The sequence below is a fragment of the Bombyx mori genome, chromosome 22 (assembly GCF_030269925.1).
Source record: "Bombyx mori chromosome 22, ASM3026992v2".
NCBI lineage: Eukaryota > Metazoa > Arthropoda > Insecta > Lepidoptera > Bombycidae > Bombyx > Bombyx mori.
The window spans coordinates 17,068,304-17,094,022 of NC_085128.1; the positions used below are offsets into that span (position 1 = coordinate 17,068,304).

The following is a 25,719-nucleotide window of genomic DNA, read 5'->3' on the forward strand; positions in this document are numbered from 1 at the left end:
GGAAAAACAAAATTGTTATTTTTATTTAATTCCGAACATTTTCATATTTATCTACCTTTTTTACCTTTTTTGGAGTTCCACAAATAATTTAAGACCGAAATTAGCCAAATCGATCCAGCCGTTCTCGAGTTTTAGCGAAACTAACGAACAGTAATTCATTTATATATATCCATTATTATTTATAATACTCCAACATATATAGATTCTTTCAAAGAGAACGAAAGTAAAAAAAAATAGTCCTATATCTTTAGTTGTACCTTTTATCTTTAAGCTATTGCATAGCTTTTACCGCGGGCCTTGAGCGCGGCGACCGAATCATGAAATTCCGTAACGAAAAAAACCTAACACCCCTCACTCCGCCTACCATGTAGCTCGCGTTCAACACATTCACACGTTGCGCTTGTGTAGTATTTGTGAATAAGCGCGTGGCGTGACGTCACACTGCATGCGCATCATGAAAAGTCTGCCCATCTCTCTCTCGCGCGGTCTAGCTTATGAGTGTGAAGGGGACAGTTAAAGATTTGCTTTTATTAATGTTTAATATAGCTTGGTCTTGTTTTATTATTTTTTTAATATTAAATTATCATTGTCTAATTATAATTGCATAAGTTGATAAAAAATGATATGCAATAGCTTTACCGCGGCAGTTCCCGAGTGCCACACGTTTGTTTTTATGTGCCTTATTTTTTCAGGATTTTGAAGTCATCTTGGCCTAAAAGATGAGACTGTCGATACACTCTTATTAAGCGACACGATAAGGGATTAATGTGTGTAATAAAAATCGAACCATGATAACTTATAGTGTGTGGTGTCAAGTGTACGTAATCAGGTATACTGCGAACGCGCGCTGGATCCAGCAGTGACAGTATTCACAAATTAAAGCTTATGGATACTGAAAAGCCCTTATCACCATGTGATCTAGATTATCCATCCAAATAATAACAAAAAAATATAGACTTACCGGCACAATTTTTCATTCAGGTGACATTATCTGAAAGAATAACAAAATTTTATAATTACACTCTCTAGCATCGTTGTTACTGTTGCACTCTAGTACCTATGGTCATCACCCATGTCGCACTGTAGTGACCCATGGTCATAATATCGCGAGTACCCAAGTCGAAACATTAGGTCAGTGTAACAATTATATAATATAGTATAATATTAGCTAGCCTACTTTTCAAAGTGGAACGTATAAGCTCTTCAAGAGAAAAACATGTTTTCCACCACATTCATACACCCATAAATCAAAGTTTTATTTTCGGCATACGCTATCCTCACTTAAGTCTCCACTGTCGTCATATGAAATTATGCTTTTACTTGATCCCGGGATGGTATGAATTCTCCTAAATACTTACGTCCGACTTAGCGACTGTAACACTAAAAATTGATCACGTCGACTGCGAGGACATTACAATAATATTACTGCGATCTTCCATTCTATACGATCATCCCCTAGTTTTCTTGTTTTTGCGAAAAGTCCGATGTGACCTTTTTTTTTTTATTGCCTAGATGTGTGGACGAGCTCACAGCCCACCTGGTGTTAAGTGGTTACTGGAACCCATAGACATCTACAACGCGTAAATGCGCCACACACCTTGAGATATAAGTTCTAAGGTCTCAGTATAGTTACAACGGCTGCCCCACCCTTCAAGCCGAAACGCATTACTGCTTCACGGCAGAAATAGGCAGGGCAGGCCTATCGTATAAATGTAACAGCAGCATGAAAATAATGTATGAAATCAACAAATTGTAAATACGGAATACCATTAATCGTGGATACCTCGAGGCCAATAGTTTCCGTGCAATAAATTATCAATTTCGAGATTAATTTGCGGGAACCCGTACTCCTGAGAACTAATTCGTAAGATTATCCAGAGCGGTCGAGATCCGTATTTCCCGCAATATAGCCACATTACGTTTGGCCTTGAATGAAGAGGAAGCTGTTTAATTTACACACAAGGGATGAATAATATATAAATTAAATTGTAATGTAAACATAAATGCCGGTTTTTTTGTTCAGCTGGAGTTTGATAATTTTTTAAAGTGGTAGTTGTGATTGCCATAGGCTTCCAAGCGTTAAGTGGGTGCTCACAATACATGACCTACAAAATTTCATTTACTTCAACCCGAAATATATGATTGTATCGTATTGAAGATAGACTGAATGACATGATTTATGTACAAACAGCACTAAAAATGGGTACTGGAGATATATAAGTTTACCAGTATATTGTCAATGCAGTACGACTTAGAGGAGGTACTCGAGAGGCTTAAGAAATATGTTTATACTAGCGACCCGTCTTCGCTTCGCTTCGGAAACTGTATTTTTTCCACTATTCAATGGATGTTATTATACACATAAACCTTTCTCTTTAATCACTCTACCTATTAAAAAAAACCGCATCAAAATCCGTTGCGTAGTTTTAAAGATTTAAGCATATATAGGGACAGACAGATATAGGGACAGAGAAAGCGACTTTGTTTTATACTATGTAGTGATAATAAACTTGCTTCGAATCCTATACAACAGTGTGTAGCGAAACGGCAAACATCGTTTTAGTCCGCATAATGTGTTTCCCTGTTTTCCTTAACACGTCAAGTTCGCGTCAACTTTACACTCTCGTGAGACACACGCGGAACTTTGTTATGAAGATTCCAGTTTGAGCTGGAAAACGAATTCTATTAAATTATATAATGGGATTATAATTTGTTTATCTTCTCTTACTTTTGAAAAAGCCTTTATTGTAAGCTATCATGATAAAATTAAAAAAACATTCGCTCTATATCGTAAGTGAATTGTATAACAAATGTGTTTTAATTTTCGAATCCAATACCTAAGCTCAAGCTATTTGAAAAGTTACAACGACAGGTCCCAACCAAACTAAGTGTTGAGCAGGAATGTCAACTAGAAGCGAGAATGACGCAGCCTACAATTCAGACATTCAGAAATCTCAGTTGCGTTGCAGTGGTCTGGTTGACCGGCCTGCGAACCTACGAGGCGATTCTGGTGGTCCTCGGAATCTGAGTGAATTGTGACCGCAGACGCCTCAGAGCACGATTGCTCCGCGAAGGATTTCCACCAGATCACAGCCTTAGTCAATGGCAGAGTGCCATCATTGGGGATACCACTTGGACAAGGCAAAACACAGGATCGCGGCTTGCCCTGAATTGGGTTGACGTGGTTCCCTTAATGCACAAATATGTATGAACTTGTGTCCACTGAGCCGAGTTGTCGCCGTACTGGGGGCCAAGATACTGGGTCCCGCTCGAATCCTGGCACTCTAAATGTTTCCGTATGCCGTTTTATGGACCGACCAGGGGAACATAAGAAGAAGACGTTTAAATACACGCGTATTGCAATATAGCAAGCAATCCGGTGACGAGGGACGAACGTGATCCACGACAGTTATCCAGCTGGGTATTTTTTATTTTTATTTATTTATTTTTTATTGCTTTGATGTGTGGACGAGCTCACAGCCCACCTGGTGTTAAGTGGTTACTGGAGCCCATAGACATCTACAACGTAAATGCGCCACACACCTTGAGATATAGTTCTAAGGTCTCAGTATAGTCACAACGGCTGCCCCACCCTTCAAACCGAAGCGCATTACTGCTTCACGGCAGAAATAGGCGGGGCGGTGGTACCTACCCGTGCGGACTTACAAGAGGTCCTACCACCAGTAATATAAGAGGTCCTACCACCAGTAAATATATCCCAGGGCTACGATCTGGTGGCACCACCTAAGCGGGTTTCGGATTGCCTGCCGACTGAGAAGCCCGCCAGTTCGTCCAATAGAGCAATGTGGCGAACTAATATGCACTTTGACACAGAGCCTCTGAGTGAAGCGCGTCACCTTATTCACACCCTACCTTCCATGAACTATGCCTTCCGAGGCGGGTTCGCATTGGACATACCCCACCTACTGCCCCCAGCGCGTAATTGGAACTCGTGTGATCTTCTCCTGACCCAAAAAAAACTGGTTGTCCCATCCATCGCACTGGAAGGCAATATTTCTTTATTACCAAAAAGTGACAGTATAATTTTAGACAATGTACCTTTTTTTATCTAAACATATTTAATTTAACACCTTAAAGAAATGTACTAAGTCCACCCAGCTGAATAGTAAAAGCTTTTCGTCGTCGATCGAAGTTTTTTGATATAAAAGCATGAACAAACACAATTAATTATCAAAACAATGACTGTGAACGAACACATTACGGTGCAAGAAATATCTGTACACGGAAAGAATGTAAACATGAAAAAAATTCGTCCGACGTTCCACGATAATAAAAGTTATTTCAAATTTAAATTAAATAAAAATAAACATTAAAACTCTAAATGCTAATGTAGCAAAATCACTTCGGGAACACTTGTAAATAAAACGTACAACGATCTCCGCTGGGGAGAAACTTTTTATCTTTATTGTATCTCTATAATTTTGTGTTTTTTTTTACTTGTTTTTATTGTAAACATAAAAACGTTAACGGTCCCAAAACGATTTGCATCCCGTGTAATTCTCCCTTTATATTCGTCTTTATATTCGTCTTTATATTCGTCGATCCAAACTGATAACATCAGTGATTCCCAGTTTCGAGACACATTATTTGCATTTTCGAGAGCCTGGTGCGAGGAGGGAGACGTCAATTTAGGACTTTTAGTGTTTTTAGTGTCAAATTTTCAGGATTTAAAAACATATTTTAGAATACTCTACACATAATTGAATCCGTGACTTTTGATTGTGCTTACGATGCAGGAACGATCTTTGAGAATCACGCTGTAATTCTACATGCTAAGAAAGTTTTTAGTTTGTTACCTGATTTGCAAAGATTATCAACCATTACTTTGATATCTTCTTCTTTTTCCTCCACCTTATCCCATTAGGTGGAGTCGGCGCAGCTAATTTTTCTCTTCCATTCTCTACTATCAGCCGTCATCTCAACACTTACTCCTCTCTCTCTCATATCGTCAATTCACACACTCCATCCATGTCTTCTTCGGTCGACCTCTTCCCCCTCTAACTTGCACTACCATTTCCATACATCCCCTAGTCACATGCATCTTCTCTCTCCGCATGACATGTCCATACCACGCTAACCGTCCGTTCTTTAATTTGTTGATTACCGGGGCTACTTTCACACTTCCTCCTTTCATTACTTTAATATCAGTTTTTTTTTTTTTTACAGTAGGTAAATAGTAGTTAAGCAGCTTTATCTATTTTTCGAAATAAAACTCGACACAATGCAATTTGATTGTAAACTAAATGCAACATAAGCTTTAACTTTCTCATAAAATTATTTTTTATTTAACTGCCTATTTCTGCCGTGAAGCAGTAATGGGTTTTGGTTTGAAGGGTGGGGCAGCCGTTGTAACTATACCGAGACTTTAAAACTTGTATCTCAAGGTGGGTGGCGCGTCTACGTTGTAGATGTCTATGGGCTCCAGTAACCACTTAACACCAGGTGGGCTGTGAGCTCGTCCAACCATCTAAGCAATAAAAAAAAACTACAGCCGCGCTATACTTTCTTCAATTCTTATTCTCTAATAAAGAAATTGTATTCCAAATGCTACGCCAGACAAAGACAATTACTTACCGCGATATCCATACTAACAGTATAATGCGTAAAGTTGGTGTTGTTACGTATTCATACACGTTGTACAGAAAGAGACATAGAGTGCCTTTCAATAACAAAAAAATATTACTCCGTAGGGATAGATTTGTTTTTACATTACTGCGAGTAAGGTCGCGAGTAAAAGCTAGATTAACCTTATACCTTTAAACGAGCAATTCTTGTATCTATTAATATATATGTATATAATCTGAATCTCGGAAAAGGCTCCAACGATTTTCATAAAATTTAGTATACAGGGGATTTCGGGGGCCATAAATCGATCTAGCTACGATTTATTTTCAGAAAATGTTGTTTTATTCGTGTTTTCAATAAGCAACTCTTCCCGACATCTATTGGCGAATAATAATACTATTTTTCTTAATTGAGGGCAACTATCCGCTTTAAAGACACAACAAGATGGCTTTATCAAAAAAAATCATCATCTAGTAAAAGTTTATTCAAAACAACACTAAAGTTTACATACTCAATCTATTACCTCGTGCTCTGGTGCTGTTTGTTTTAACGTGTCACAAAAGTCACTTACGTCGACAAAATGACCTCACAACTCCAGATTAACGTAACGTCTTCAGTCGACCGAATAAATCGTGTTAGACAGAGCCGTAATCAGGACGTTGGAAGACATTCGGGACTTCCACGGTGAAGGAATAAATAACATCGTGTAACAAAAATCAAACCCGCAAAAAATATAATTTGCGTAATTACTGGACCTCTCGTGAGTCCGTACGGATATGTACCACCACCCTGCCTATTTCTGCTGTGAAGCAGTAATGCGTTTCAGTTTGAAGGGTGGTGCAGCCGTTGTAACTATACTGAGACCTTAGAACTGATATCTCAAGGTGGGTGGCGCATTTAAGTCGTAGATGTCTATGGGCTCCGGTAACCACTTAACATCAGGTGGGCTATGGGCTCATCCACCCATTTAAGCAATAACAAAAAACTAAAACTAAGGGTGCTTGGTTACAAGAGTGCGCCCGTCCTCATTTGAAGTAAAATGCATTTATTGTTCTGCATTCAATTCACGATTATGGCTAAATAAAACTAAGCAAGTTTTAAAATATATTTAATAACTTCAAATATAAAGGTTTAATCTAAATGGTAGTTTCCGCGATGAATGAACAAAGAGTTAAACAAACTTAATGAGAGACTTTGAAACACTCTAAGCCTCGAGGAGAGATTTATCGAAACTCTTCACGTATACTGAGATTGTATCTGTAGAATAGCGGATAGTTTAGTTTTTCAAAGAGTCTGGAAGGAGCTGCCGCAATTATTATTGCGTCATAGGTATGTTTGATCGAGGTGAGTCGTCGAATTCCAACAGTAGCAACCGAAAACAAACTATAGACGAGCGGTCAGGGAACTTTTTTAATTATTACCCCAAAATATTTTTGTGTAAGTTGATATTACCCCATGGCGAAGAACAAAATAAAACAAAATCGCTTCTTTTTAGCATATTTAATATTAGAGCCCCCATGATAATTTTGAAAAGAAAACAATAGCTAAAAAATTTCACGATTCTAAAGAAGTTTCACTTCAATATATACGTTTTACTCACAAAAGTTTCATTTTTACCCCCCAAAATTTCATTTTACCCCATTTAGTGCAAGTTACCCCGATTCGCCGACCGCTGCTATAGACAAATCCGTCTGATTTGTCCTTCATCCTTCTAACAGTAATTATTCTACACACGATGTTTACATCAAGCAATATCGGGAAGCCAATAAAAGTTAAAACAATGATCAAAGTCTGCAAATATAAGTGACTGACTCGGTGGTGCTGTAGTTAGCCGCCCTGGCCGTTGTGCCGAGGGTCGTGGGTTCGATTCCCGGGAAAATATTCGTGGGATGAACAGGTTTATTTGCTCTTTATTTAGTTGTTTATTATCTATATTTGTATATATTTAAACGAATATAAGGACTTTTTGGGGGAAACGCGAGGCGTGAGTTTGTGTGATTTGTTTTATTTTGACTATTTAGTGTTTCTTCAGGTTTAAATGTGTAATATCGGTGGTTTATTAACTGTTTAATATCTGTGAAAGTGCACAAATCTGGGAAAATGAAACAAAGCCGCTGAACGTAACTTCTCGGGATCTTCCAAAAAGTCCACTGAAAAAATCTCAGTAGGTAAATGACCACTACTGAGATTATATTTCATCCCATAACATCTCATATCATTTCATTTAATTTCATCCCAGTTGATTAATGTCTCAAATTAATCATCTTCATTTCATTTCATTTCACTTCACATCATATTATCATTTGTCATAAAAATAAGAATATAAATTATAATAACACATGACTTAAAGGTCTTAGTTACCAGGTCATAAAATCTCTTTAAAGAATCTATATAAGTATGTATGTCAGTCTCTGGTACCGATAACACAGGGAATCCTAAATTGGAATCAGATGACCGTTCGTAACTTGATCCCAATGATTTATTAAAAAAAAAAAAATTATAAGTAATCTTGGCCAATTCTCCTGCCCTTCTCCCAGTCACTTGGTGTCGGCGCAACATGCTTTCTTCTTCAATACTCCTCTATCATATACCGTTTATTCACCCACTCCCCTTTTACACATAATATCGTCTTTCACGCAATTCACAATTTCTTCTTAGGTCTACCTCTTCCTCTATAGCCTTCCACATTCATAGAACACTATCTTACCAACCTCATTGGCATTTCGTCTCATCACATGTCCATACCATCCAATAATCTTGGCCAATGTAGTGTCTATATTACATTTCGCGGACTATAAAATAGTTATTTTCCATATTTATGGAGCCCAGAGCATTGTTTTACGTTGCCAATGAACCTTATAGTAAGTAAGCAAGTTATCCTGTGCCTTCAAGCGTTAGCACGTTATATTTTTACGTTCTATTTTTATGAGCATGTACTGGCTGTAAATAGTATCTGATTTATGATAGGCAATATGTTTATTTACTTTGACTTATTAAAAACCACATAATGGAAAACTTATCTTACTTTATGTTATAAACGTTTTAATTCAACGGCCGTCTGGTGTAGTGGTAAGTGTCATGGGCACTACACAAGGGGGTCGCGGGTTCGAATCCCGCCAAGGGAAGATATTTGTATGATATATATAAAATGTATTTTCCAGGATTTTGGATGTATATTAATTATATGTATGTGTATAATAAAAATCTTAAATCTAACTATATTTCCGTTATTTAATGCAACAGAAGTTCTTTACGAACTTAGCACGGGACCAGTTAACGTGGCGCTATTGTTAGTAAATATTTACTATTTATTAAAAAAAAATATTTTTTTACCTAAGCTTGAGCCTTGAGTGATTTTTACAGCGTAACCTTAACTAGTAGGTGAGCTCACGGGACTCAAACCGGAGTGATGCTAACACTGACCCTAGCAAGAGCAGTGCTTCGCAGAATCTGCCACCGGATCGGAAACGCGACCCACTGAGAAGATCCGGCGAGAAACCCAGTGGGTTGTGTCTATGGGTTGATTCGCTCGTCGAGCAAGCGACAGGTTCGACGAGGACGGTGATCGGTGCTTGTGGTACCTAAAATCACCGTTAATGGATCGGGAGAATCCGTAATGACATGTTTTGGGCGACGTCGACTGTTTACCATTCTGTCTACAGGATCGGGTATATAGTTTCCAGCGGCCACGACAAGAGGGCTCTCATGTCGTGTAAAATAATAATTAAATTATAGGTATATAAACCACCCTCGAAATCGGGACTTTCATTGCGTGCTGGCCTATTATGGACTACAGGTAGCCCTATAACACGATAGATACGTTCCTACAAACTCGTGCGTTGAGCGAACCGTTACAGTTTCTAATCCTATGTGGATTAGAAACTAGTACAAAAAGTAGAGTAATTTTTCTGAATGAAAATCTCGACTATGGTTGTATGTTTTTTTTTTTCATTAACATAAAAAATAAGTAGTAAAATTTCGGTTATTCCCATAATAATATATTGTGTGATCACAAAATGTTTGGGGCAATTTATCTTTTCGTGTTAGAGTGGAACCGTATTGCAACAGACCATCATATAGAAGGGTTAACTGAATTATGTAGTAATTAAAACAGCAATTAGGGCATTAAAAATCATAGTTTTAGGCGTTTTAATGTCTTTTATATGAAATACGTACTTAACAAATGTTCACGATCGACTTTCACGGTGAGGGAATAACATCGTGTAATCAAAATCAAACCAGCAAAATTATAATTTGCGTAATTACTGGTGGTAGGACGTCTTGCGAGTCCGCACGGGTAGGTACCACCACCCTGCCTATTTCTGCCGTGAATCAGGTTTGAAGGGTAGAGCAGCCGTTCTACCTTAGAACTTATATTTCAATGTGTGTGGTGCATTTACGTTGTAAATAGATGTCTACGGGCTCCAGTAACCACAGTAACCACTTAACACCATGTGGGCTGTGAGCTCACCCATTTAAGCAATAAAAAAGATGTGTGGTGCCGTGGGACACCGGATAGGAACGAAGTTCCTTATTATAAAAATATTAATTTTAAGTTCTATTCGAGGTATAAAGAAAATAAAACTGGAGGTTTCACAACAACCCACGGTCACTCGGTAACGTGCGAACTTATAGTGGTACACTTCATTCACGGTTGTTTGCATAAGAGTTAGTGTATTGCGCAAACGAACGCTCTGAGATCGTGGTCAATGAATGATAAAAAATATGTAATTTTTTGTACGTTATTACAAAGTTAAGTCGTTCACTGTGTGCATTACTAAAAAACATCTTACGTTACGGACGTTTTTTCGCAGTTAGGGTACCCCTCAACATCGTCCCATAAGAAACTTCGTTCCAAAAAAAAATATATATATAAACCCTTGAATGCTACTCTGAAACCCTACATGCGAAAGCTATTCACGAATGATGGTTAATTACCTCTTAGCTGGTCATTCGTGACGCTGACGACGTGGTCTCCACGTTCGGGTCAATAGCGATTCGTGACGTCACGTCCTGCAGCATTGTCATTCATTATCTCTTCTTTTCGGTGTTTCTTGTCGGTTTTATTTGAATAATGAATATGCCTTTTCTTTAAATACAATTACTACAGTTGTACTAATAGCTCTCGATAGGATATAGCTTCTCAAAATTTTTTTTATACTTAATGTATTTTTGGTTTTCTATTCGGATCTCAACTACGAAATTTTAATCTGTATATTTTTTTTTATTGCTAGATGGTTGGACGAGCTCGCAGCCCACCTGGTGTTAAGTGGTTACTGGAGCCCATAGACATTTACGACGTAAATGCGCCACCTACCTCGAGATATAAGTTCTAAGGTCTCAATATTTTGCACCCCTTTTTACAAAAATTACGCAGACGGAGGAGTATGAAATTTCCCACACTTATAGAGAATGTAAAGAAGGAGGGCAGAATGTTAATATTTTTTTAATTATGCATTAAAAATACATTAAATCAATAAAAATAACATTACACACACACCGTGTATTTCACACACACACACACACACACACGCATTATCTTATATTTATTAATGACAACATTTTGTTTGTAATATTCTTTGTCTTTAATATTATTTGTCTATAGTGTAATCTTGGCGAAATATTTGACTATAGAAATATAATAGTGTTTGTTAATAGAACCATAACAGTTTTGAAACTTATAATTTCAATTAATTATAGTCGAATTTCGACTACCGGGGGACCACTAGTCAATTATTAAAATCCCACTGTAAAAACTAATCGCATCGATATCTATTAGGTTAGAATGTAACAAGAGATATGAACTATAATTTTTGACAATTATTTTTCATTCTAATGTCGAAGAATAGTTACATAAGCTAGCTGTAGAGCTAAGACGTGCCAGTAAAAAGACTTAGAAGACCATGTACCTATATCTCTCTCTACTGGTGATAGGACCTCTTGTGAGTCCGCACGAGTAGGTACCACCACCCTGCCTATTTCTGCCATAAAGCAGTAATGCGTTTGTCGGCGGCATTTACGTTATAGATGTCTATGGGTTCCGGTAATCACTTAATACCAGGTGAGCCGTGAGCTCGTCCACCCATCTAAGCAATAAAAATAAAAAACTGATGGACCGTTTGGTGGGCTTTAATTTTCTTATTTGATACTAGCGACCCGCCCTCGCTTCGCTTCGGAAACTGTAATTTATTATTGATTTCTCCACTATTTAATGGATGTTATTATACATATAAACCTTCCTCTTCAATCACTCTATCTATTAAAAAAACCGCATAAAAATCAGTTGCGTAGTTTTAAAGATTTAAGCATACATAGGGACATAGGGACAGAGAAAGCGACTTTGTATTACCTATACTATGTGGTGATTAGTTTGTTTGGTATTCAGATTTGACTGTAATTTTACAAACAAAAATAAAAGAGGCTAGCGGAAACGATTGAACAAAAACAGATGAAACCAATACTAATTGACCTCAGAATGACCTCACTCCTCTTGATATTTGAAGTCGAAGTTTCAATTGCACCTCATACCAATTATAATTGTACTAAAACGTGCCTTTAAATTAATTAGTTAATGCAAAAAGTATTACGTAGTTACATACAAAAGCTTTTTAACGCACATTGTAAAGGTCAACGGCACGAGACTAAAAATATCGCAGCAATCCGGTATGCAAACTAAATTTAACACATAACAATTGAACAATATAAATACAGTGACATTTTACAGTCTGATCTTTTCAAGTTTGTCGAGTGTTCTAGAATAGGGGCTCTCAATGTAGTCGTCTTCTTCGTCTCCGGCACGTAAGTGTAGAAGATATGGAAGAGAAAGAGTTCAATTGAAATAAATAATAGTTTAAAAAAACTAACAAAATACGCTTTTATAGAAAATCCAACTAAAAAAATAGAAATTCAATTATAATAAATTTGAATTAAAAATAGTGTAAGAAAAAAGATTTTATTGTAAAAAAATTGTATTGTAAAAAAATCACAATACTACACGTATTGTGATTTTTTTCATTTTTCATCCTTAATACAAATTTCTCTTGTAATAGGGAATGCTGTGTGTAAGAGAAACGACCTAGCTCGCTTTGTCTTTTCCCTCTCTCCACGGTCGAGTGGTTCGCGAGACGCCGTGTCTATTTTCTCACTCTTACTCTTCCTAAGTTGTATCTTTTCTCTCTAGCCGTAACGAATCTGTAGCGAGTTAAATTTTACTCTTAAGGCGCCTGAAAAAGTTTCACTTCACAAAAAGCTCAGTAGGACCTTTGTTTCAGACATTTAAGCATTTTGTATAGTTCGTGTATACTGGTTTGACCTCTTTCAGCATTTCAACATCCTTGGTGACACGATCCGGCGGCACACACATCAAGAGATCGTAAATAAGAGCGTGGCGTGTGTCACGCACGTAATATTTGAAGGTCGTAGCGCCGCGGGTATTAATTGCTAAAACGCAGAGAGAGAGAAGAAGGGTCGTCGTACCCCCTTTCGGGGGTACGGAACGGGCCTCGGGGCAATCCCCACTGCCCGGGACGAAACTCCCTGCCACACAGGGCAGGGGTGATGTGGATGCAAGATGTTATACTAGGGGGGGGCTGTTCGTTATGCGCGTCTCGGCGCACTACATCGACAAAATAAATAAATACTTAAATATAATACGATGGGCTTGAATGGCTCCAGGGATGACGCCCGGCAGCAGGATCCTCCGGCGTCGTGTTGTCCTCTGCTTCCTAAAGCTAAAATTTTTTTTTTTTTTTTTTTTTTTTTTTTTTTTTTTTTTTTTTTTTTTTTTTTTTCCTTACTGACTAACTACAAGCTAACTAAAACTAAACTACACTACTATTTACAACAGCACAGGACAACAGTCAGCGGATACGAGGGGCCCGCCACCGGCCCCATGCCGCGGCCCCGCCTCTACAAGTCAGAGGGGGAGCCGCGGCACTAGTAAGGCGCTCACCCGCTCCGGGCTCCCCAGAAGGGGAAGTCCGTCACGGGGAGGGGCCGACTTAAAACACTCCCCAAACGGGGGAGTGGTCCACCCTCGGGGGTGGAAAATGGGTCCCCATAGGGGGGCACCCCAACAATGTGGGGGGAAGTGACGAGTGTGGACAGCTCAGTCCCATGGGGGCACTCATTATGAGCACTCCCATATCACTCCGATTAAGCCGACTATCTTACCATAGCCGGGGGTTCCAGTAGCTCCCTTGGTAGCGCCAGACCATCAGGTGGTCTAGCGTGCAAGGGAGCTAAATTGTGGAGATGCTCGTGGGGTCCACCGTCAGCCCGCTCGTAAAGATTACGAGCTAGCCTCCGGATGAACTCCTCGAGCGACTCCACATCCAGATCCCGGGCGATTACGGCATTACTGACGTAACGCCCTGCTCCGACTATCGCGCGAAGAGCCAGATTCTGCTGGGCCTGTAACTTCACCCGCATGGCCTGCGGGATGAGGTGATACCAGGCCGCAGCTGCGTACGTGATACGGGAACGGACATACGTCTTATAAATGCCGAGCTTAGTCCTGACCGGCAACCTGGAGGCCAACACCGGCCGGAGGAGGAATCTCGCGTAGCGAGCGGCCGCCAACGCCAATTTGGCGTGGGCGGTCATCCTCAAACTCCGGTCGATATCGACCCCCAAGTACCGGACGCTGGATCTAAACTCGACATTAGCGCCACGGAGACTGAGCTGTCCCGGGACGACTCTTGTGCGGACCGGACCGAAGAGAATAGCCGCGGTCTTCCCCACGTTGACCGCGACCCTCCATCGGTCCAGCCACTGGGGCAGTAAGTCCAATAACCTCTGCATCCTCGAAATGGCCGCAGAGGGGAAGTTGGATGACGCGAAGTAGGCGCTGTCGTCGGCAAACAGCGCCAACTTCACGTCGGCTTCCCACGCTTCGAGGTTGCCCTCGAGCGTGGGAATGTCGTTGGTGTAGAGAGCGTAGAGGAATGGTGCCAGGACGCTCCCCTGCGGAACTCCGGCCGTGACTGGGCGCACCGACGACTTGGCGCCCTCGACCGCGACAAGGAAGGATCTTCCCTCCAGGTACGACCCCAGCAGTCGCACGTAGGCGTGCTGGAGGTCCGTGTTCTGCAACAGCTTGTGGATCAGTCCCGCATGCCAGACACGGTCGAAGGCCTTCTCGATGTCGAGAAAGACTGCGGCCGCGTACTGGCGCGCGTTGGTCCGATCCGCCAAGTGATGCATGACGCGGACCAATTGCAGCGTTGTCGAGTGACCGCTACGAAACCCGAATTGCTCGGGTCTGAGAAGGATGTGCGGCGACATCCTTCTCAGCAGCAGCCGCTCGAACAACTTGCCCACGTGCGACAGCAGCGTGATCGGACGGTAACTGGAGGGATTTCTCCTGTCCTTGCCGGGTTTGGGCAAGGCGATAACCTTGCCCAATTTCCAAATTCCCGGGAAGTGTCCTGTGGACAGAATGGAGTTGAACAGCCGTGTCATATATGACACGACCGTTTCAGGGAAGTGGAAAAAAGCGAGGGAGGGAATACCGTCCTCGCCCGGCGCCTTGCGCCTCTTCATCCGCTTGATGATGAGGCGCAATTCGCTGGGAGTGATGAGATCACCATCTCCCAACGGTGGCACCGGGGAGGAGAGTAGGCTTGCTACGCTCTCTTCCACCGATTGGTGGAATGCGGCCTCTGAGGGTGCAGAGTCATTTGGAGCGAACTGCCGCTCCAGCATTTCGGCCAGGATATCGGCGCGGGCCTGAGCCGAGAAGCATCGGTTGCCCCTCTCGTCCACGAGTGGACAAGTCGGGGCAGGCCGATTTGAGAGCTGGCGACAAAGCCGGTGGAGGGATACTGAGGAGGGGTCCTCGCGGGCCTCCTCGATCCTCTCCTGCCAGGCATAGCCCCGAAAGGTGCTAATCTTTGTCGCCAGCTCCGCTTCCAGCTCGTTAAGCTCGCGCTTTATCCTGGGACAACGAGTTGTCGCCCAGAGCCTCCTCAAGCCCCTCTTCCGGCGAATAATCGCCTTCAGATGGGCCGGGAGTATACCTCTGGGCCCGCCGCTGGGCACAAGAGTCGTCGCCTGGTCGATCGCTCCCCTGATGGAGTCAACAAGGCGGGTTGCCGCATCGTCGACCCCATCAGGGGTGTTGGGGTCCTGAATCACGGGAAGGTCGACTAGTCGTCTCTTAAAGAGCTCCCAGTCGACCTTCGGTCGTAGGGGCGAGGTCGCGACCCGGGTGAGCCCCATTCCCAGTGTCACCAGGATAGGGAGATGCGGGGTACCCAGGTCGTACAGTGCCTCGATCGTTACGGGGCACCGTAGCCCCTTGTGCACACACACATCCAGCACATCGGGCTGGTAGCGCGCGGCGGTCGGGATGTGTGTGGGTTCGTCGGGGCCGACCACAGAGTAGTCGCCCCTATCGGCATCTTCTAACAGCCGCCTGCCCACTGCTGAGTTAAGTCGGGAGCCCCACGCGACGTGCTTCGCGTTGAGGTCCCCGACCAGCAGAGCTGGGCGGCTGTCGTGATTCAGGGCCCGTCTTATGTCCTCGGGGTGAAATTCAGGCCCCGGGGGTCTATACGCGGCATAAATCCGCATATCTCCCCCCGAGGTGTGTACCCTCACACCGACTGACCTTGTCGATGTGAAGGACAGCAAATCCAACTGATCATGCACCACGTCCCGCCTGACGAGGGCCGCAGTGCCCCTGAACGGCCGCCCGGCAGGGGTAAGCTCGTCACGTCGGTACATGAAGTAGTTTGGAATCCTGAACGCATCCCGAGGACGTAGCTTGGTCTCGCCCAGGAGCACAACCTCTGGGTTATACTCCCGGGCGAGAACAAGCAGGTCGTTCTTTCGGGACTTTATCCCGTCGGGGTTCCAATAAATGATGCGCAGCTCCTGGCTAGCCATTGAGCTGCGCAATCATCTGGTAGAACCCCGACAGGAGCGCCCCGAAGGGACTGGCTCCCGAGGCGATCTCACGGATTACTCCGGAGATCACCTCGGACAATTTCTCCCACAGTGCGAGCAGCCATGCAGCAAAGCCGGCAGGCTGGGAGGCCTGTCGACCGCTGCGGCGCTCGCGCTGAGGGCGGGGGGGGAGGGGGGGCTGATTGTTCAAGTCGTGCTTGCCTTCGGCCGGATGGGCTGTAGGCAGTGGTTGGCTTGATGTCGGTTGTTGGGCAGTAAGGGGGGCCTCGGAGACCTCCATGGTTTCTGTGTTGGTTTGTTGGGGTTCTGGCACTGTGGGTTCAGATGTACCCCTTAGTCTCTCTCTTTCTTCCCTTTTTCTTGTTTTCCTTTTGGCCTTTTTCCTCTTGTTCTTCTCCCTTTTAGTGGACGTAGGGCCGCTAGTCGGGAGTGGTTTAGGCACTGATATACCAGCAGATGTACGACCACGGGGAGCAGGAGTGGGTTTGGGTTTATTTATCCGCCGTGGTGGGTTGGCCTGTGCCATCAGCGTAGGCGCCGATGGCAGTGCCTCCACCACCACAGCAGACGGAGCGGAGTGGGATGGGGGAGGGGGCTGGGAAGTTTTCCCTTTCCCCTTCCCCTTCCCCTTTGCTACAGGTATTGAAGCCGGAAGAGCTGCACTCCCGGCTCGAGGTGCCTGTGGTGCAGGAGGGGGGACGGTTGCTCCCATCATCCTGGCCCGTTTGCGGAAGACCGCACACCGTCTGTCGACGGCGGCGTGGTCCTTCCCGCAGTTGGCACAGGAGAACGGGCCGTCCCTCGGCCTCGGGCAGTCCGCTACGATGTGCTCCCCGGCACACCTTACGCAACGGACCGCGCGATGACAGTTGTAGGAGGCGTGTCCGAAGGCCTGGCAGCGATGACACTGCGCAGGCCCTCGGATTGGACGCCATCCTTCGACCGTCACCCCCGGCAGGTACAGCAGTTCGTTGACTGCGTACAAGCGGGCGAGGTCGTCCTTCGAGAGGTGGTCCAGGGCTACGTGAAAAACGCAGCCCGGACGCCCTCTCCGGGACCTAATGCACCTGGCGTATCGAGCCGGGAATCCCAGCTCCTTCAGGGCATTGACTATTTCTGCCTCGTCGGTGTCGGCAGGGAGGCCCCGGACTGCCACCTTCGAAGGCATCTCCTCCGCCAGGGCGTAACAGTACCATTTAATGGTACCGTCCCTGGCAGAGGCCTCCGACAGGTAGGCCTGGACCGCCCTATACTCCTCAGCCGACGTCGGCAGAAATCTGAAACCGGCGCCGAAGGGTCGCACCGAGGGGGCGCGGCCTAGGCGCTCCCTAATGGCCGCCATGTGGCGGGACCAATTTGGAAGGGCCTCCACCATAATTGGCGGGTGTCGGCGCAGTTCCTCCTGGGCGCGACCCTTCGGCCTCGGGGGAGGGACTCGTGAGGATTGGGAAGTCCTCTGGGCGGTAGGGATACCTGGCCTAGCTGCCATGGCAGCATAGGAGGTGGAGGGAGTGGGGTTGGGCTTAGTGACTTGTTGAGGTCTGGTAGACTCGAGGTCCATGTACCTGGTCGAATCCAGGTTGCCCGCCGTGCCGCTTAGGGCGGGGGCACCTCGGGTTGAGTCTACCGGGATTGGAGATAGCGTTGGGGAAGGAGAGCGAGGAGGGGATCTTACTTGCCTTGGGGCTGTTCCTGTCCTGGCGGGAGCCCTAGGCTTCGGAATTGGTTGAGCTGGGATTGGACTCCCAGAGGGGGACGAAGACCTAGACGAGGAAGGAGTGACCGATTCGGTTGAGGAGTGTGCAGAGGATGTGGTCGCACTCTCCTCTCCCTCCGATCTAGACGAGGGGCCTATTCTAGGACGCTTGTCCTTTTCGCTCGATGAGCCTCGGTCAGACTCGGACCTGGCCTTCTTCCGCGGCCGAGAGGGCCCAGAGGGATCGGTCAACGGGGGAAGGACATCTTCCTCCGGTTCGATCCTCGGAGTCCTCTGGGCCGCGACCGGAGGCCCGGGCCGGCTGTCCGTCCCGAGTCCCATCGAGACTGTACGGGTTGCTGGTGCTGGTCTGAATCTTAGACTCGACATAACTTGGCGTCCCTTACGGGACGGGCCGGGGGTGCTGATAATGGGGGGTGATGTCCCCCCAGACATGTTTTAGCCAATTATTTTAACGGGTCCCACGACTGTCGGTACATCCGTGATAGTTACTATATAACCATATACTTCCGCTAACCGACCGATGTATTTGTTGGCTTTAACTAATAAATTAATAGGTGCTTATAATTAACTGAACTAAACTAATTAACTGGTCAAAGATACCATAATTTAAGCTACTTGAAAAGAATTATAGAATAATAATAATAAAAAATTGGATTAAACTAATAGCAAAGACAAAAAATTGAACATACACTAAAATTAATCTGCAACGGTCCACCCTGCAGGCATCCGCCGCAGCCGGCCACTTGTAGTGTGCGTAGGAAAATTAACATAAAATAATAAAAATCTACAAAATTAACAATGTACTTACTATTGAAGACTCGAGTTCTTATTTATAAGGTAAAAGCTCCTAATACGGCGGTAGTCAAAATCGCTTCCTATTACGGTGGTATTTCTATTTTCGAGATTTATTCTTGTTTTATTCAGTTTAAGCTCACCAAAACGGAATCTATTGATTCTAAATCTATTACTTCATAACATAACTGACGTTTTCAAGTGTAGCATATAAACAACACTACAAGATCTATCAGTTTGTATCACGGCATCAACGTGAGAGGAGTTTCCATACAAACGCGGAACAAAAATATAAGTACACTTAATATTTAGAAACTAAATTTTTTGTATTAATAAGTCGTTCATCTTTGTTAATGTGTTATTTATAGCATTTTCCTACTATTATACTTACTTTTTAAATAGCTTGTTTCATATATGTAACTCATTTTTTACTCAAAAAATAAGAAACAAAATACCTCCGTAATACGGTACGAATTTTATAGAATAATCCTAATACGGTGGTATAACTCCGAAATAGGGAATATACTGGGCATATTTAATTGTTTATAACTTTCAATTTATTAAGTTATTGAATTAGTTCCAAGGTTAGTTGGAATAATTATTAATCTTGTAAATTAGAAACCATATTCTGCGGTATGTATTATTCATTAAAAATCTAGTTAAATATGAAAACTGTCGAGTGCAAAATGTTGGTTTCTTAGAAGGGGTAAAAATAGGAAGGTGTATTTTAATTAATCACAAATCATTTGTTTTGTATAACTGTTGACTTGAGTTTTACACATCTGGGCCAAAAAATTGTTATCGTTTGATTAAGTATTTACATTCTTTGTTTATCGAAATTTTGATGGGTCAGAATTAGGATTCAAAAAATACGAGTAGTTTTCCTATTACGGTGGTAGTTATTTCCAGGTAACTCTGTGTTAGGTTCTATGATCTTCTATTACGGTCATATTCATAGAACATAAAATTACAAGTTTTAGGACTATATAGAAATAATAGAAAGGTTATTTATTTATACTAATTTTTCACAAAAAGATAATACAATAAAAACAGATTTAAAGAATGTCTAAATACTATGTACAAAGGCGAGCTTAACTCTTCATGAGTTTTCTTCCAGCAAAGCCTTTTCAGAGAGAAATACGATGTATAAGAGGGGAATAGTGTACAAGTGAAAGGTTATTAAAATATATTAAATACAGTGGATTTCATTAATAACGACCTCGGTTATAGCGACGTCAAACTTACGTCCCTTGAATTTAAAGCATACTTTCGTAAGAAATTCATTCGGTAAGAGCGATTTTGGATACTATAGCGTCAATTTTGGGTATAGCGATTTGTTTTTATGAACCGTTTATGACAGATTCCCAGAAATCCCGTACGGATATTTCTATTGAGTCGGCAAAGGCACAAAGACTCATTCATAAAACTATTAAACTTTCTTATATTTTGTTTACATTCACAGATGGTCAAGCAAATGCTTTATTTGTTTGTTCCTAAGGAGTCCTCAATAAATTTACCATTAAGTAATTCTATTTTGTTCATCTTAAATATGTATAGCTCTATTCAGACAGCAGTGGCAGCGGCCGCCGCATCAGCCACCGAACAGTTTTATCCTTTCAAGCGATACTGCTCTATAAAACAATGTAGATAAGTTTAAAATTCTTTCAAAGCTGAAAGTGCTCTTCGCACCTTTTTTTTCTCCTACCAGTGCTGGTAGCCTTGACAGGCTATTTCAACTTCCCCTTGACGTGTAGATGATCTCATGGGGCTCAAACCGGGAGTGTTGCTAACACTGACCCTACGAAGAGCAGTGCTTCGAAGAATCTACCACTGGATCGGAAACGCGACCAACTGAGAAGATCCGGTTAGAAACTCAGTGGGCTGCGTCTATAGGTTGATTTCTTCTTCGAGTTCTTCATCGCAAGCGACGGGTTTGGCGAGGACGGTAACCGGTGCTTGAGGTACCTAAAAGCACCGTTAATGGATCGGGAAGATCCGTAATGACGTGCTTAGGGCGACGTCGACTGTTTACCATTCGGTCCACAAGATCGGGTAGGCCTTCGCATCGCTGCCGGCCGTTGCCTCCGATGTCTGAATTGAGCCGAAAACTTCGCTTACCTTAGGTTTACCATTAAGTTTAAGAGTAAAAAACCTTAGTTACTCCTTATATCATCAGCTATCTATTGGTGAAAGTCTTGTCAAAATCGGTCCAGTCTTCCAGAGATTAGCCGGAACAAATAGACAGACAGACAAAAATTGTAAAAAATGTTATTTTGGTGTATGTACCGTATATATATTTATATGCATGTGGTAAAAAGCGGTTATTTCAATATTACAAACAGACACTCCAATTTTATTTATGTGAATACATTCGAAATTCTCTAGAATTCTCATGTTAAAATACAATCCAAATCACTTTTAAACGCGGTAAAAATGTACTCTCTTTTCCGAGCCAACCTGTGTGAATGCACGGTTATACTACATTTGTATTATAAATTTCATTAAAAGTGGTCAATTAATGCAAAACTTACAATTTAAGTTCTTCACATTTATATTATTTACTTAATAAATATTATATGTTCGGAACTTAATAAATATAATTTCTGACCCTCTGTTTTAGGAACCGTCTACCGCAGTAATAGGCTCTGAGCTCAACCGTGCCTCCGTATTAGGGAAAATCGACCCGGCTATTTAAAACATTTTTTAAAATAAGTAATTTCTAGAAAAGAAACATAAATTCAACAGTAATACGAAATTTAAATTCCATTTTTGACGACGAAAATTTTTTCCACCTTTAAAAATACTTACAAATGCTTATTTTTCTTTCTTACTTTCAAATTTTGCGAAATACCTCCGTAATAGGTGCTTTTACCTTATGCATCTAAATGTTGTAAAATATTCAACCTAGTAAATAATAAACTATAATAATTTGGTGTAAAATAAAGAAATAAGGAGACTATTAACAATTATGTATATGTATGCGTCGAGCGTTCAATCGCCCCGACACGATACCGATGGACCTGCAGGATTCCACCCCAGCTTGTAGTAAGGTGGGGATAGAATTCCAACAGACACATAAATTTAATCTACAATCTACAAAGAAAACAAACTACTGTAAGTCGGCAACGACGGGGAAACCTACAGCGTGTTTCGTACTAATTACTAAAAGAAAAATTGAAATGACCACTTACAAGGGTCGGTCGGTTCGCCAATATTGGAACGTAAAAATTAAATTTATATTTACATGAATTTAAAATATTAAAACTATGGAGGGTATATTTGAAAAAACTTAATTATAGTAAATAGATCTGCCACAGTGGCGCTAGTGGGTGATTACAAAATAGGAATTATAATTAATATCTCAAAATTAGTTTAAATAATTAGTAATAGAAATAATAACAATTTAAAGACAATAAAGCAAGAATAAAGAAAACTACTATGAACTACTACTATATCTAAAAACAAACTGTATACGGGGTTCCCGACGTTGCCGAGGTCCACCACCGTAAATCGGCTTACGCGGGTTTAGTAACAGCCCCTCCTAACCCCGAAGGGTAGGGGAGGACTGGGAACGGACACAGATGGCCAGACTCGAAGGCGCTAACGTAACTCGGTTTTTATTCTTAGAATAAAATGAGTACGCAGCTTTTCCAGGCTGAACGACAACTACCCGCAATTAACCAATGTTAGGAAAGAAAGTGTCGAACAACTCACCTGTTCCCGGGTCCTGCGTTACGTTGCTCGGAACGTCTCCGCGCCGAAACAACACCGCTAGATAACAACACGCACGCTTTGGGCACTCACTATCCGCACAGCACAACACAGTAGGGGCCTCGTAGCACTGGTGTCCCGGGTTGCTAAAACGCAGATGGCGCCGCGGGATGTATTTACTAGTACACACATATCACATCGTGCAATGATAGTATAGAGGCGTTCAATTTAGCATCGTGTTGGGATCAAGTATTCAAACTTGAACATGCGAGGAAATTTCACAGGGCAAAGTAGTTAAAATTTATTTTTGCACAACAATGAATTTAATACATATATTTTATAAAAATGAAAACCACCTGATATCAAAAATTATACTCTAAGCCCAAGCAAAAAATATTTTGATACCTACGCATACTTTTTATTTACTTATGAGAAATCCAACAGCCACGAATAACCTAAATTTAAAATAAAATAAATAGCTAAAGCTAACCCTATTGTGGGAAAAAGTCTTGTCTAAAAGTCTACGCTTTTTTTTTTTTTTTTAATACCTATTTAATTTTTCATTAAAATAGAAGATTGTCGTTTTGAGGACAGATTCAGATACATTTTGAAATTTAATAAGAAGTCATCTATTATAATTCTTAAAAAATATTTTAAATATTCATTAAGCGTAACTGAAGCTTAAAGTCCACAGAACAGTTTTGTATAATAACCACGTCGAAGAAGTTCCCGAAAAAGTTAATCAAAGGAGAAATGGCGGTTGTTAATCTGGTCACAATTTGAATGTCGCCATTCATAAATTTGGTTTTAATTCATGATTTCCCTCTAGGCTTGGCTACGCTGCTGTTGCCAACTGAATTACACATTTTATCGCCCACGAAGTTACTTTACCTTATTACTTTGATTCTTTTTTCGTCTTTATTTGGATTCGATATTCCTCTGGTTAATCCAAAATGATTTTGAGTTTGATGATAAGTTTTTCTATAAAGTGGATATCTTTTGCACATTTTACTTGAATGTTCCATTATCTTTTCAGATTATAAAATTGCCTGATCAGAGTTCATTCGTATATTAATCAAAATGGCTATGGCTTTTCAAGTTATATTTATTTATCTATATAATTTTTTTAAAAGGGTACAATAACAATTAGCAAAAAAACACTAGCAGTTTATATTTATTCATATATTTATTCATACGACGTCATCACGTTTCCGAGCATTATCTGCATAACCACTACCTCCAAAAGTGTTATGTGACACATATTTTTACTTCTGATCTGTCGCCTTCTGCACCAAAATGATCAAATATTCTTGTTTAATGGATGACACTTATTCCAATGCAGTTAAGTCTTCAATCTCGATCATTCATGTTGTGATTTCTTTGGCTCTTATACTGTTTAACACCATGGCCATCGTTGATCATCTACCCGATCATTACAGATGGGTATGCTAATAACTAAAACGGGTGAACATATAATCATCAAAGGTCTGATCAAAAATGGATAAAACAAACAAAACTCAAAATAACACGAACCTTTGTTTACATTCAGTAGAACTTGTCCATAACCATTGATTCGCTTTATTTGAGCGTAAATAACCTTGGCCTCTGTATTAATATTAAGCGTGTGCCGGTTAAGTGGAGAAAAATAAGGAAACGTTCCCCAAACATTGCACACTGTGTTGCCACTCGTAAAATTATTGACCAAGGCCACGGAGATTTTCCTCGGGATTATAATAGACTCTTTCTTTTTCAGCAATAGTTCCTTGAGTGCATTAAGACCCTTTTTGGCTTGACAGAATACGTGCGCTGCGTCTTTAATGTGTATTTTTTTTTCTGTTAATGTCGTAGATACATTACCAAAAAAGGTTTCTAGTTTCCTGGATGATATTAGGTAGGACGTCCGCTGTAATTGTGTTTCTGGGGCAGATGCCAACTTGGTTACCTAAATTATTGTGTCAACGGCTGAATTCCTAACAAAAAAACCTTTTTTCTTTTTCGTGCAGTACAACTAACCAGGCCTATGGAGAGTATAAACAACTGTAATAAAAAAACATACATTGAAGTCGTCGTGGCCTAAAGGATAAGACATCCGGTGCATTCGTATGTAGCGATGCATTGCTGTTCGAATCCCACAGGCGGGTACCAATTTTTCTAATGAAATACGCACTTAACAAATGTTCACGATTGACTTCCACCGTGAAGGAATAGCATCGTGTAATCAAAATGAAACCCGCAAAATTATAATTTGCACAATTACTTGTGGTAGGACGTCTTGTGATGTCGCACGGGTAGGCACCACCACCCTGCCTATTTCTGCCGTGAAGCAGTAATGCGTTTCGGTTTGAAGGGTGGGGCAGCCGTTGTAACAATGCTTTAGAAATTATATGCCAAGGTGAGTGGTGGCATTTACGTTGTAGATGTCTATGGGCTCCGGTAACCACTTAACAGTAGGCTGTAGGCTCGCCCATTCATATACGCAAAAAATAAAAAAACATACACAAATATTTATTCCGATTTGTTTTCATGACTCAGTAATTCCGCGGCCGCATTTTCACGATTTCATCTTACGGAGGAGTGCGACAGTAGGCTAAGCTGGGAGCCCTTTTTTATTGGCGCAAGGATAATGAATTACGGACGCATCCCTCCCATAAATCTCCGAAGGCACGTGGGACGTCAAGGTCAGAATGTGCAATGGCATTTGGGTTTTCTCTCGAATTACGTTTCACGTTACTACTAATCTCGTGTCGACGATGCCTGGCAACGTTTAGGTAAATTTATCTTTTAGGCGAATGTTAAATAAATGACATCTGTTTTGACATTTACAGTCAAATTGTAAGTATCAGGGTAATTTGACCATATCTGTGGCCTTTATTTTTTATTTAGTCACACAATATAATATGTAGTATGAATTATTTGAATATTATCGATTGAAAACTTTGAAAGGTATCTTTATTGTTTTGTCACATACTTATGTATATTAAAATTCAGTGAAAGGAATG

The 25,719-nt window shown here is 41.8% G+C and overlaps 2 protein-coding genes and 1 non-coding gene across 6 annotated transcripts in view; 1 reads left to right on the plus strand and 2 right to left on the minus strand.

Moving 5' to 3' along the window:
• Positions 1-25,719, minus strand: part of NGR-A26 (neuropeptide receptor A26) — a 159,861-nt gene that overhangs the window by 85,943 nt on the left and 48,199 nt on the right. For 3 of the 4 annotated variants that reach the window (XM_062674801.1, NM_001134252.2, XM_038018674.2), the window contains 1 exon segment: positions 962-991. The gene's annotated coding sequence lies outside the window, so the exon portion shown is untranslated. 4 annotated transcript variants of the gene reach the window in all.
• LOC134201037 (serine/arginine repetitive matrix protein 1-like) lies at positions 978-18,649 on the minus strand. The gene is made up of 3 exons (XM_062675104.1): positions 17,971-18,649; positions 16,699-17,433; positions 978-991 (listed from the first exon to the last, which is right to left on the minus strand). The coding sequence occupies exons 1-3, from the start codon at positions 18,647-18,649 to the stop codon at positions 978-980; spliced, it is 1,428 nt and encodes a 475-aa protein (XP_062531088.1).
• On the plus strand, positions 18,105-18,212 carry Mir3315 (microRNA mir-3315). Its single transcript, NR_107596.1, is given in 1 exon segment — positions 18,105-18,212. It is a non-coding gene; the product is annotated as a microRNA mir-3315 (primary transcript).